The sequence below is a fragment of the Macaca thibetana genome, chromosome 1 (genome assembly GCF_024542745.1).
Source record: "Macaca thibetana thibetana isolate TM-01 chromosome 1, ASM2454274v1, whole genome shotgun sequence".
NCBI classification, from domain to species: domain Eukaryota; kingdom Metazoa; phylum Chordata; class Mammalia; order Primates; family Cercopithecidae; genus Macaca; species Macaca thibetana.
Window position 1 is genome coordinate 121,338,153 of NC_065578.1, and position 14,693 is coordinate 121,352,845.

The 14,693-nt window shown below is 43.9% G+C and overlaps 1 protein-coding gene across 1 annotated transcript; it reads left to right on the top strand.

The window, feature by feature from the left end:
* Positions 1–378: 378 nt before the first annotated feature.
* Positions 379–6,951, top strand: GJA8 (gap junction protein alpha 8). The gene is made up of 2 exons (XM_050750613.1): positions 379–490; positions 5,621–6,951. The coding sequence occupies exon 2, from the start codon at positions 5,632–5,634 to the stop codon at positions 6,937–6,939; it is 1,308 nt and encodes a 435-aa protein (XP_050606570.1). The 5' UTR covers positions 379–490; positions 5,621–5,631; the 3' UTR covers positions 6,940–6,951.
* Positions 6,952–14,693: the final 7,742 nt, after the last annotated feature.

A 14,693-nucleotide genomic window follows, 5' to 3' on the forward strand; every position in this document is an offset into this window, starting at 1 on the left:
GACCACTTACTGTCCCTACATCATTAAGATTCTCCAAGCTGATGATCAGGCCTCAGGAAAATGCCCCTAGGCTCGAGTGCTCTGGAGAGACGCCAAAGGTTTACTGATGTACAGGCCCAGTCTGCTGCTAAAAGAAACTTTGGGAGGCACAGAAGCCCCATCTAAGCTTTCACACATCAGCTTTCCCATCCTCCTCCCCTCAGTACCCAACACAGCTCTCCCATTCTCTCACTCCCATTGTTTCCCAAACATCCCTCCCTTCATAAAAGCTGTCTGGCTGGGAGCTTAAAATATTGCTGGACAGTAAAACCTACCCATCAGGGCCAATCCAGTCATATCTGCTCAGTCGTGCAGCACAGTAGGGGCGGGGTAGAGAAGTGGGAGGTGGGCTTTTAGGCAGCAAAGGAAAGAGACGAAAGTTGCCATTTTGCTGCTGAGCGCCAAGAGAGAAAGACAGCACATATTTCTCCGTGGGACACTCCTCATATTGGCAAGTTTTCCTTAAGTGATATTAGTTTGTAACCTTCCCCCCAATTGTTCTTTCTCAGCCTAATCTAAGGGCCATATATAGGCTTCTCCAAAAGGAAAAAGATTGCCAATAAGATTCAGTCTTGGGCTGGGATGGCTGGACTTACACTCCAACTCTGAAAACCCTCTTCAAGTTGACCTAAGAACTGGCAGAGGTTTGGAAGGGAGAGGAATGCTGGAATAATCGGGAGGTTAGGGAAACAGAGGTGTCCAAACTCAAACTACAATTTGACTTCTTAAGCTCTTTTCATTTTTCAGAATGAATCAACACGTCTACAGGAATCCACAGGGACCTAAACCAAGTATTTGATATTTATGAAAAAGTTCTGTGCCCTTTTCACTCAATTCTACAATAGGAATAATAGTCTTAATTATTGAATGCTGTGGGGGTAGCGAAGGCTTTGTGCTCAGCATTTTCCATGTTGGAGCGTTTAATGGAGCACAGGAATGGATCTGGCTAAGGACCATAAAATTCTTCCTAGGAGTATGTTCTGTTGTCTGTCTATGAGAACTGCTGGCTAGTGGCTGTTCTAGAAACAAGAAGAGAGGCACATTTCCACTTGGTTACTAACCGGAGTGGTAAGTGGCCATTGAATGCTCTGGAGAACTTATTAATGGATGTATATGTGTTATTCTGCCTCTTCAAAACCAGAGGAGGGCTATGCTATAATGGGCTTAGATCTGGAAGACCAGGGCTCACATCCTAGCTCTGCCCTCACTAGCTAAGCCCCATCTTGGAGACTCATTTAACCTCCCAGCCTGTCTTTCTGTCTGGGGATTGATAATGCCAAATTCACTGGTTCTCAAACATCCACCTGAGGGTCTGTCAGTTCTAGCCCAAGATGACACACAGCCTGTGACCAAAATGCGACAATGACGAAGTTAATGATGTAGTAAATGTTTCACCAAGTTAAGTGTGTTCAATTTAAAGGCTTGTCTTTTACTCTGAAATTATGTCCTCTCTGGTTTTATAGTGTTAAAAATCCTCTTTTATGAAATGATGATGAAAACAGACTGTAGTTGTAGTTAGTGATTTAATAACTCTTTTATTTTTTTTTGAGACAGACTCTCACTGTGTTGTCCAGGCTGGAGTGCAGTGGTGTGATCTCGCCTCACTGCAGCCTCCACCTCCCAGGTTCAAGCAATTCTCCTGCCTCAGCCTCCCAAGTAGCTGGGATTACAGGTGCCCACCACTGTGCCCAGCTAATTTTTGTATTTTTAGTAGAGACAGGGTTTTGCCATGTTGGCCAGGCTGATCTTGAATTCCTGACCTTAAGTGATCCTCCCACCTCGGCCTCCCGTAGTGCCAGGATTACAGGCATGATCACCACGTCCAGCCAATAACTCTTATTTTTATGTCCTTGATTGGCAAAATAAGGAGTTGGCATCCTTATGTTGGTCACACTAGTTTGTTGTGATTATACTAGTCTGTGAAATCTAAGTCTGAGAACCACTGGCCTAGTTCACAGCTTGTTATGAGGACTGAAATAAGATACGTGAAAATATATTACTTAGATCAAGGATACCCAAACATAAGGTGTTATTTTAATCATTACCTCTAGCCATCATTTTCTGGTGGGATGTTCCTGGCCATATATGGACACCCTGGGGTTGGAAGCTTGAACTCCATCCATTGATTTTCCATCTGTAATAGGTCTGTTCACTAAATTTTCACAAGCAAAATAAAACAGAGAATTATCTCTGAAAAAGAGAAGAGAAGTATTATTCCTTCAGTTCAGATTTCTCTCTGCTCCCATAGAATGCTTTGCTTCTCTGCTCTGACTTCCTTTAGATTTTCACTGTTAGAGGTCAGGAAACCAAGACGTTCCCCTTCACACCTCCAAAGTGTCTCTCCTTAACAGCACAGTAGGCCTGTTTCAACATCATGGGGTTGGAAAGATTGTGTCCTAAATGACAGTTTCTCTCTTTCAGTTATCACACGAAACTTTGTAACTAGACATTTTTAAAAAATACAATCTTAGCATGGCGGCTTAGAGTATAGACATCGGCTTGTTTGGCTTTGGTTTCGAAATTACTAATGAGGTGGTCAGGAGCGACTTCTTGTGTCATGGACATGTATCATGACTCTTGTGTCAAGAATTGTTGGCCTTCCAGTTTATATCTTTGATCTCATACAAAATAAGCAGTTTTGTGTCTCAGAGCAGCTGATTGGGGATCAATTTACTATCCTTTTTGTTATTTACCATTTTTTGCAAGTTCTTAATTTTTCTGCTGTTAGCTGTAACAAGAGGACTGAAGCTCCTCGGTCTCTAGTACTCATATTACAGGAATTTAGGGATTGAAAATTTCAGATTTCAGGAGGATTACCATCAGAACCATGCACTGCTGTCTGTGGAACTCCCACTCTGTGAAGAGCTTTGTTCTGTGTTGTGATGGTTCACAAAAGATGAGGCCAAAATGGTTCCTGCCCTCCAGAACCTTTTGATACTAAAGGGAGGGAAACAAGATTGGTTAACATACAGGGCTGAGAGCATGTGCTCATTACGCACATTCATGTGGGTATGTGAGTGAAATACACATACTTGTATGGTACAATACAAGTAAGGTTGTCAAAAATGAACTGATGTATCAATGAGGGTAAGTATTAGCAAGATAGTTAAGATTAAGTAAGATATTAATAAGATAGTAAGATATTAACCAAATCTTATAGAAGTAAAGTTATTGAAATTGCTGTTTTAACATAAAGTTTAGAATGAATTATTTGATAAGAAATGAACTTTTTCCTGGCTCTGCCACTGGTGAGCTTTATGCTTGGGCTGCTTACCTGATTGTGATGTTTCCCACCTATTTTCCAAAAGGCAATGGGAACCACTACTACTCTTACCAGGGCAAGTACTAGACTTAACTGTAGTCTTGAGAGTTAAAAATAGATACATGTGGCTGGGACTGAGTTGCTGGTTCTGATTCTGAGCTGCTGGTTCCCTCCCCCTCTCCATTACCCATTCCTACAAGGAACTCTTCCCAATGCCAAACCCATGACTGGGGATGCCACAGCTGCTGTCACCTTTTCAGGAGAAGAGAAGCTGCTGTAGGATGCCCTGCCTGATTGGGAGTTTATGAGGCCTCAAGAGGAGAAGCACTTTCTGCTCTCCCACAAGAAGAAGCAAACAGCTATTGTGCCTGCCCTGTCAGCACAGGCTGGACTTTGCAGATGCTTGCAATTAGTATCCTGCCATCAGGTTCTGTCTGGCCAGACTCCAAATCACAGGTTGGAAATAGGCTTTCATGTTTAACAAATATCACTGTGATTAAAAAACAGTAGGCATATCCCTTTAGCCCCATGAGTTCCTGGTCCTATAGCGTGGGGCATGGCCAGAAGCAGCCCAGAGCAGGATCCTCTAACATGGGCTCTTGCCCTGGTCTGATGGCAGTGATGAGTAAACTTTACAACTCTAGAGATGTTCAAGCTGGAGGAACAATTGTTCTTCATTGAGGTGGAAGTTTTGCTCATGATTCTTTATAGGTTACAGGTTTGCACTGGATGAATGACCCAGTTGCAAGCAGCTCCTTGTCAGCTCAATGCCATTTCCATTAGCCATTGCTGTGCTAGAGGCATTATATACTATCATGTTTAATGATATTTTTTCTATAGACCAAATTTTTAACTCTATTAAAACAGCCATATACTACAGACCCTGAAACATTTTCATTCTGTAGGACACTAAACGTGTCCTAGAAGACCTTCCTCATCCTGTGACATGATTCCTTCCCAAAGCATTCTCTCTGTTCTTCGGATTTAAAAGAGTAATAATAAAAATATACTGCCTTCAATGTGTAAAGCTATTAATAAGGGTTTCCAGATTTCAACCTAGAGAAGAGGAAACATAAATTAAGAGCACAGAAGTCAGAGAATTGTGTAGCTCTGATTCCAGGCAGTTTATCTCAATGGTGTAGTGGGAAGAACCCAGCCTTTGTGATCAAGAGAACAGAACTGCTGCTATTTAGCTGTCTAATCTTGGACAATATATTTAGCCTCTCTGAGCCTCAGATTTATTTTTTCTTTTCTTTTCTTTTCTCTTTTTTTTTCTTTGAGACAGGGTCTTTCTCTGTTGCCCAGGATGGAGTATGGTGGCACAAATCAGGGTTCACTGCAACCTTGACCTCCCAGGCTCAAGCAATCCTCCTGGCTCAGCCTTCCAAGTAGCTGGGAACACAGGAATGCACCACCAAGCCCAGCTAATTTTTGAAGTTTTTTGTAGAGATGGGGTTTCACTGTGTTGCCCAGGCTAGTCTCGATCTTCTAGGCTCAAGTGATTCTCCTGCCTCGGCTTCCCAAAGTTCTAGGATTACAGGCATGAGCCACTGTGCCTGGCCTTCAGTTTTCTTTTTTGTTGGAATCAAGTTAGTTAACAAATACTTATCAAGTTCTCACTGTGTGCTGGGCTGTATGTCAGGCATTGAGTACATAGCAGTAAATAAGATAGGCGTGACTCCTGCCCTCATGGAAATTACAGTCTAGCCGAATCAAGTTAAATGAAATAATATAATGTCAAAGTTCTTTCCCAAAGTTGATATTCAATAAATGCTAATCCCCTTCCGCTTCCCTTCAAATATATGATCATTATATATTCTGACACAGTCAAACACAAGATGGCCACAGACAATTTCATACATACAAGAATTTTGTTGGAGCCCAGACACCCATAGTATAAGATAATTCTTATATTATGTCTCACGAAACTTAGATCAGTGTGTGGTCTTGATTTAAATCCATGTAACCAAGGATTTCTATTTATGGTCAACAATTAATCCTTATTTTTGGTGGAGTTTAAGGAATTATACAGATATTGCCTCACTGATGCTTTCAGACCATTTGTGAAGTGAATGAGAATAGGTATTATTATTATTAAACCCACTTCACAGATGAGGAAGCGAATGGAAGCAGATTCTTTGGGGCCTCCTTTGTTCCCTAGTCCTAGTCTGCACAGAGGAAGCACTGGATAGACGCTGTTTGCACATTGACTGTTCCGGCAACTTGGAAAGGAGAGGTACCCCGCGTTAGCAAAAACAGATACTGACTCAGGGTTGCACTGCGGCCGCTCAGTTCTTGCCTTCTCCCTCATTTCTTCAGGTGGGTGAGAAATGGGCGACTGGAGTTTCCTGGGGAACATCTTGGAGGAGGTGAATGAGCACTCCACCGTCATCGGCAGAGTCTGGCTCACCGTGCTTTTCATCTTCCGGATCCTCATCCTTGGCACGGCCGCGGAGTTCGTGTGGGGGGATGAGCAATCTGACTTCGTGTGCAACACCCAGCAGCCTGGCTGCGAGAACGTCTGCTACGACGAGGCCTTTCCCATCTCCCACATCCGCCTCTGGGTGCTGCAGATCATCTTCGTCTCCACCCCGTCCCTGATGTACGTGGGGCATGCGGTGCACTACGTCCGCATGAAAGAGAAGCGCAAAAGCCGCGAGGCAGAGGAGCTGGGCCAGCAGGCGGGAGCTAACGGCGGTGAGAGGGGGCCCCTCAGCCCGGACCAGGGCAACGTCAAGAAGAGCAGCGGCAGCAAAGGCACCAAGAAGTTCCGGCTGGAGGGGACCCTGCTGAGGACCTACATTTGCCACATCATCTTCAAGACCCTCTTTGAAGTGGGCTTCATCGTGGGCCACTACTTCCTGTACGGGTTCCGGATCCTGCCTCTGTACCGCTGCAGCCGGTGGCCCTGCCCCAATGTGGTGGACTGCTTTGTGTCCCGGCCCACGGAGAAGACCATCTTCATCCTGTTCATGTTGTCTGTGGCCTCTGTGTCCCTCTTCCTCAATGTGATGGAGTTGGGCCACCTGGGCCTGAAGGGGATCCGGTCTGCTTTCAAGAGGCCCGTCGAGCAGCCCCTGGGGGAGATTCCTGAGAAATCCCTCCACTCCATTGCTGTCTCCTCCATCCAGAAAGCCAAGGGCTATCAGCTCCTAGAAGAAGAGAAAATAGTTTCCCACTATTTCCCTTTGACCGAGGTTGGGATGGTGGAGACTGCCAAGCCTTTCAGTCAGTTCGAGGAGAAGATCACCACAGGACCCCTGGAGGACTTGTCCCGGGGCTACCAAGAGACACTGCCTTCCTACGCTCAGGTGGGGGCGCAGGAAGTGGAGGGCGAGGGGCCGCCTGCAGAGGAGGGAGCTGAACCGGAGGTGGGAGAGAAGAAGCCGGAAGAAGAGAGGCTGACCACGGAGGAGCAGGAGAAGGTGGCTGTGCCAGAGGGAGAGGAAGTAGAGACCCCCGGAGTGGGGAAGGAGGGTGAAAAAGAAGAGCTGCAGTCGGAGAAGGTGTCAAAGCAAGGGCTGCCAGCTGAGAAGACGCCTTCACTCTGTCAAGAGCTGACAACAGATGAGGCCAGACCCCTGAGCAGGCTGAGCAAAGCCAGCAGCCGAGCCAGGTCAGACGATCTAACCGTATGAAGTGATGCCAAAGAAAAAAAAAAAAAAAAACGCCCAAGCTTACATAGGGCAAGATGAAAGGAAAAGGTGCCAACATGATCTGAATCTTCTGTCTCCTGCCCTCGCCCCAGCCCCTGATTGGACAGGCACTGCAGCGGGGCGGTGCATGCCACGCAACTAGGAAACAGTCTTTCCCACATCCAACATAAGGGCTACCAAGATAAACCCATCGACCCACTAAAGTTCCCCAGTCTCATAGGAATGACCCCTTCCTCCAACCCCAACAGCTATGGAGTACTCTTCTTTCATCCCCATTTATCCATAGAAACCCTTAAATCAGAATTGGGGTTGCCTCATAGCCTTTTACCAGTCTTGTCTCAAGCTCACTAAGCCAGAATCTATCATTCCAGCGTTTCTGAAGCAAATACCATGTGACCATATTTCAGGGATCCACACTCAAAAGCCTACAAAATACAGACAGGTGACTTCAGTTGCAAGGCAGGCCTGTTCTAATGCAAGGGAGAGAATGGGGCTGTGGAAGTTGGAGAGCTGGGGGAGCTGCTGCTCACTTCCAGACAATGAGTACCATGAAGTGTTACCTGGTCTTTCTGAGTTTTCAAGGGAAGCCAGAAATCCAACTTTTTTTTTTTTTTTTAGACAGACTCTCTGTTGCCCAGGCTGGGGTGCAGTGGCACAATCTCAGCTCACTGCAGCCTCAACCTCCCAGGCTCAAGTCATCCTCTCACCTTAGCCTCACAAGTAGCTGGGACTATAGGTGCACACCACCACACCTGGCTAATTTTTGTATTTTTTGTAGAGATAGGGTTTCACCATGTTGCCTAGGCTGGTCTCAAACTCCTGGGTTCAAGTGATCCACCTACCTCAGCCTCCCATAATGCTAGGATTACAGGTGTACACCACCATGCCTGGCCCATGAAATCTAAATTTTATTTTATTTTATTTTATTTTATTTTTTTTTTTTTTTGAGGCGGAGTCTCGCTCTGTAGCCCAGGCTGGAGTGCAGTGGCGCGATCTCGGCTCACTGCAAGCTCCGCCTCCCGGGTTCCCGCCATTCTCCTGCCTCAGCCTCCCGAGTAGCTGGGACTACAGGCGCCGCCACCACGCCCGGCTAATTTTTTTGTATTTTTAGTGGAGACGGGGTTTCATTGTGTTAGCCAGGATGATCTCGATCTCCTGACCTCGTGATCCGCCCGTCTCGGCCTCCCAAAGTGCTGGGATTACAGGCTTGAGCCACCGCGCCCGGCCGAAATCTAAATTTTAATTGAAATTTTCAAAACTGTTAATGTTGGCAACTAAATTTTAAATATAACATGTAGGCCAAATTAAATATGTGCAAGCCACATTTAACCTGTGAGGCACCAATTTGCATTATCAGCTTATGCTAATTAGCCCAGCTTTCATATGGAATTGGTCTTATTATTTATGGTCTCAACTTGTTTCAGTGGCTCCCAAACCTTATTTCACTACTTTAGAGTGTTTTGTTTAAATCTTCAGTCCAGGAGCTATCTAGAGTTCTCACTGACCATTCTTCTGGGTTATTGTAGCCCCTGGATTCTGAAGCAATAATATGCTTTGTATTGGTGGGAATTCTGCCCTGGGTACCATCAGAGAAAGAGAGCAAGTTGCCAAAACTCTCTCTTTGAAATCAAAAGGCTTTGAGGCCTGATTGTAATTTTTTTTTTTCCCTGAAAGCAAAGGAGATCCTTTCTTTACTCCCTTCTTGCATCATCAGTGCTCAGGCTAAAAGCTATACCTCTTTTCATTAGGGACTAGAAGCAAGCCCAGTTTCGAGCTGGAGGACACCTGCTCACAGGTGTGTCCTGGGAAGAGGCAGCTCTCAGGCCTTATTCAGGCATGAGATCAAAAGGGCCATCAGAGTGGTGCCAGAGGGAGCCTCTCACAAAGTGGGTGCTCACACAGCTAGGATCCCAAAGTGGAGTCTCAGGCAAAGCTTCATCCCTGGAAAGGACACAGAGGCTAAAGGGAACAAGAAGAATCTTGAAGGGCTCCAGTCCTCATGTTCCCACAACTCACCCTCCTCAAACACAGAGTCTGTTCAGGGGGAATCCTCATGTACATGTACATATTTCATAACAGGAGCAATTTTACCCTCAGCCAATCGATTTCCAGAGCAGGGAGAGAAAACTAAGATGGTTCACCTAAACCAACACGATGCTTCATGGACTGCAGTGCCAAAGATCGGGTTGGAGGTATAGAAACCAAGTTGACATGGCAGGGACCTAGACAGGAGACCAGCAAGGGGCCCAAAAGAGGCACTTAGAAAAACTGCCTTTGTTGTATCTTCCCAACCCCAATCAGCACCATCTCAAAGTATTGCAATCCCCTTTGCTGCCCTCTGGTTACCACCTTCCTTTTAAGATATTCATTCAAGATATACTTTTCCAAAGCAGGCCTTTTCCAAAACTATTCCTCCCCCTTGACAAAATGTCCATTCCTTGGTGACCCATTCTAAAGCAAAATAGTCTAAAAATTAAATTCATTCTAAAGTTTATTTGTTTGGTAACTCCTCCCGGGAAAATTGCATTTAAAAGAGAAAGACCTAGGTAACCCAAAGTAACAAACCTTCAGTGGAAGGATGTTGAATAGAAGAGGTATGTTTATCTTGGAGACACGTGACTTTCTGGCTACTGCTTGATCTTACCCCTAGCAGGCAACCTTATTCCACACAGACCTTCTCCTATATGGTGAGACGATGAAGAAAATCCGAGGCCTGAGAACCAGAGAGTTGCATCCTTGACCCTAATGTCTGCACTATTGCTCCTATAGTTTTGTTCCTGAAGACGCATTTTAGGAAGAGCCTTATGAATAGCTTGATCATTACCAGAATAAAGTGTCTATCTCAACTAGAGTCTAATACAAAAAAGAAAAGAAAAAGAAAAACGATATCCTGTTCTAAGTAAAACTGCTGTTTGCTACCAGTTGTAGAAATGTGGGCTGCTGGTCTCCTTATCTCAGGTGAGACATAAGTGTGTGAGTGAGTGTCTTTCCTCAGATGAAGCAGCATCCTGCTTCAATGCACATACCCACACTGTCCCCACATTTTCCCTCTTAGTCTTCCCAATAAAAGAAGAAGCCTATTTAGGAAGAAACAGACACAGGCATCAAGGGGCTGCATTTTTTTTTTTTTTCTATTTCTGCCAATTAGTAGCTCTGTCATTATTGTGCCTTGAGCTCTCTGTACTTCAGTTTTCTGTCTACAGACTAGAGCTGGCATTTGCCACCTACCTATGTCCAGGGGTGTCGTAAAGATTGAGTTGGCCGCCAAGCATGAAGCCTGCTGAGTGGTGCCATTCCCTGAGAGATTCCTCCAACAGCAGTGAGACTGGGAACAAGGGCAAGTGGATGGTTTCCATCTGTCCCCCCAACCTGCCTCGTAGTTAGCTGGTGAGTTTCTCAACATGAAATAGACACTCTAGAGATCAGTTTTCTCAGAAGAGATTCAAAACAGAATCTTAACCCCATATGTTTAGTAGGAACCTGAGGCTCATTGACCTTAAGAAATGATTGGAGACAGATTGCCAATTACTTTCATCCTCTGAGAAAGAGGTCCCATCTTAAGCTGCCACACAAATGCAGCCAGTTTCCATTCAGAAGCAGCTGCATGTCTGTGGTAGTCCTTACTCTAGGCAGCTGCACCCCTCAGCATCTGTTTTGAGGCATATAATTATGACTACTCAGGATTATAATCCCCATGGGCTTCATTATGTCCAGATTTCATTTCTACTCCTAGTTGGTCCCTTGTTAGATAAAAACCCTTGGGCACATGGACCTACCAATAAAAAGATGCATTAGACAGCGGGACATCAGTAGTACAGCTCTTTTCAGAGGAAAAGGGCTAAGCACTTGAGAGCAGTTCTAACACCACTATCAGGGGAGATCTGTGACCAAGGATAGAGGTACTCAAAGTTCAGTGAGAAAGGTTTGAGCCTGGCTGTGTAAACCCTGGTCTAGTGTTTTGGGCGTTGTAAAAAAACAAAAAAAATCCTGTCTGCTTTTCACCATGTCTTTGTCCCCTGCCACACAGGGGAAGCATCCAGTATAGCATTGGACAGATATTCCTGAAGGTCTGTGTGACCTGGGGACCTACAAAGAACACTGCCATTCAAGTCAGGGGTGTTGACTGCCCCTCCTGACTCTGCGTATGCCAAATGCCACTTACCTGCTCTATGAGACAATTTTCTCTATGTTAATTGAGGATGATAAGTTCTGCCCCTCCTTCGCAAGATGTTATAGGTCTTTTAAAAACTCACTTATTTGGAAATAAATGGAAAAGAAAGAAGCCATCATCAAAATTTGTAAGTCCATATTGTAAAATGTATACTGAAGCAGTGACAGTCATCACTTTCAAATACTGCGTAGATTGTTAACTAAGATACTGATAAAAAGTGAGCCAATAACTAAAATAAGGGAAATAAATTTGGAGGGGCAGCAGGCAGTCTTGAATTCCTAAGAATTACGGTACAAAAAAAAAAAAAAAAAAGAATGTCTTTAATCACTCAAGAATTGGCTGCCAAAAGAGATGCTAAAGGTACTCGGCTTACTAGAGCTCACATACGGAGAAGCGTCAACCCCTGAGACAATCTCTGACTCATGGCAGAGGGGGCTCCATGGATACGGAAAAAGCTGCATGCAAGAACTCTTCAGTCCAGGCCATGTGGAAGGCCTAGGAGAAGACTGATACAAACCACTGCTCCTCTCCAGTTCCTGAGAAGGGTCAATAGGCATGCTCTAATTAAGAATGAGAACACCACTCCAACTGCATGTCCCATTCCATTCCCCCAACCTCCTCTTCTCTCATTTCCCTGACCATGATTTACCCTCGATGCATATCATGTGCAAATGATTGCCCAACCCAACTTAGCAAAGTTTAGATGAGAAAGGTTTGCCTGATTGGAAGAAAAACTCTTCTGCGTGTAAATACAATCTGTAAAACTAGTTAAGTGTGTACCTAGAAATGATAGCAAAATAGGCAGGGAGACTTTCCCCTTTTGCAACTATTGTATTATAACTAAATATGTACTTGGGGAAGGGAGGAGAAAAAGGAAACAAAATTCTCAGTTCAGCGGTTGAGTAAGAGGAAAGAAAAACTTTTATGAAAGACAGTTCACTCTCCACTGCCCTAGACATTGCGGCTCCCAGAGCCAGGAAAAAGTGGCATTCAGCTCTGGCAGTAGTCACCACGTTGCAGTGGGACATCCCATAGCCTCCAGCGCCACTGCTTTCTGGAAGTTCTACAGAGCAGACAAAGAAGATCCTAAAAGAATTCATAAGGTTGCCTGAAGGGAAAAGTAGATGGCCCCATGGCCTTTTTCTGCAATTTTTTTCACCTATGAAACAAAGTGGTAAAGACTCAGTTTGTTATGAAGCACATTCATAACAAACTTCCTGGGGAAATCTCTGGCAAAAGAGAGAGGCATTATTGGGATGGTGGTCCTGTATTCTCCAACCTTCCACATTCTCGTGTCAGAGCTAATAGTCGTGTGTTAGACTGTTATAAAACAAAATTAACTTGACTTTTCACCATCTTTGTTTTTTCTTTTTCCATGTCAGCTGAACTAGACTGTGAAGAGACTGCCTCAGTTTCTAGTTATTTTTCCTTTGGAGTTGAGGGCCTAGAAAACAAGGGGAGTGGGGTAAAGTGGGTGAGGGTGGTATGTTAGTAAGTGTTCCACCACCAGCTCTCTCCAGGGCAAAGAAGGCCAACTTTGTAGTATTTGCCAATTTCCTTGGTATAAATTTTCCCACTGCCACCAATTTCAAGCTACCAACATAATGTCACTGAACGCAGAGCTGGGAAGACGTGCAGTAGCATAACATAATAAAGTTTTCCACCATACGATGGATGTATACCATTCAGTAGGTATAAATAACCTCAAGAACATAGATGATAGTAAAATAATTAGGAAGTGATTAGCTTTGAATATTTATTACCTTTGTGTTTCATATCTTTTTTGTTTAAATTCATATAACTTAACTGTTAATAATGACTGTTCTTAACAAATGACTCACAGAATTCCTGAAAATTTAGCAAATGACTCTTGTCAGCCAGTACAAACCAGCTCCAACACATCACTGGGTGGGATGGAAGAGAATCCGATTCAGAAAGAGCATGAAAACTTTCTTGATCAATTGAGATTAGGTCCATTTTTTCCCCCTCTCTTTCACTATACAAATCTCAAGAAAAAATAAAAGATATATTTGTTTGGACTATGGAAAGGTACAATAGAATGATATTTGTTCTCTTCCATGTCAATGAGAACTACGGAAAGAGTTAAATTTGTTCATTACAGGTAAAAATAAACTGATAACAAAATAAAATTAGCCAAAAGCTCTGTCTGGGATTCATCATGTCACTTCTCTGCTCAAATTCCTTCAATAGCTCTTCATTGCTTACCAATAAATTCTAGATTTTTTAAAACATTACTTACGAAGCCCTTTGTTACTGACTCCAACTCACCTAGAGACTATGTCTGTTTTTAACTGACCAGAATCTATTCTCCTTCTTTTATAATTTCCATTTCACCTATTGGAAACATCCTTCCTCAATTAGATGTAGTCTTAGTGAACCCTTAGTCATGTTAACCCAACATCCCCTGGTAAAGGGTCAGGTTTTTTGACCCAAATGGGCCAGTCAGACACTCTCTCCCTGGAATGTGAATCTTGAATAAGAGTAATAAAGAAACTGAAAATCGGTTGGAATTAATTTATCTTGGCAGAAGCTCCGGAAGAAAAATTCACAATTAGTTTCTGCTTACCTAGATTTCCAGGAGATGTTTGGCTCCACATTTTTCAGATCATGGTTCTTCAGCCTTCCTTCAATTTGCTAAGCTACCTCAGAGTTCCTTTTTATTTTTCTAATTTAACACAGCCAAAATCATCTCCGTTGCTTGCCAGCACAACCCAACTAGTACACCACCTTTCTAGCCTCACCTCCCACATTCATCTACCCATACCTGTGCCCCAGTCTTACAGAACCATTGGCCACTCCCCAGTATGGACAGTCCTGGCAGATCATGATGAATGTCATGTTGTTTCAGGACTCTGTGCTCTGTCCTGCCTTTTTCCTATAGTCAGCTTCTTCTCATCCTATGAGAGTCAGTTCAGTTGTCTTTCTCTTTATGAAATTTTACAAACTTCCCAAGAAAAGTCAGTTGCCCCCACTTCTGTGGTCCCTCAGTACTTTTGTGCTCTTCTATCACAGCACTTACCAAATTGTTGTATTTACTTGCTTTTCTCCCATCTGACTGCAAGCAACTTTAGGACAGAGATTTTATCCTATATCGCTGAATATTCAGTACTTAGCACAGTGCCTGGAACATTGTATGTTTGCTGAATTAATGAATGATTACTGAGACATCTCCCAGGACAGGAAGCAGATAATCAGCCAAGCACTCCCCAGCAATAGAGCAAGCTGACACCACACAGGCATATATCTGAGGAAGAGGTTCCCTGAAAGTCCCAGGAGTTCCAGGCTTGAAAGAAAGCAAACTTTCTTTGTCATAAATAAAGGAAGAAAAAGGTATTTTTCATATGAATTACTGGATGTTGTCACTTAGAGCAACCCCAGAAGCCACATATTAAAGATAGTGTCCTTATGTTAAAGACGCTGTCACCCAGAGCAACCTTGGAAGCCATGTTATGAAGGTGTCAGTCAGTTTTTGAACAGTTGTGGATCAGAGGGCTTCCCACCCTGCCAATTCCCATTAATTGGACTTTTAGACCTTACATGAGAT

Bases quoted from the DNA above. Each gene is read 5' to 3' on its own strand.
- GJA8 (XM_050750613.1), top strand. From the start codon at position 5,632: ATGGGCGACTGGAGTTTCCTGGGGAACATCTTGGAGGAGGTGAATGAG.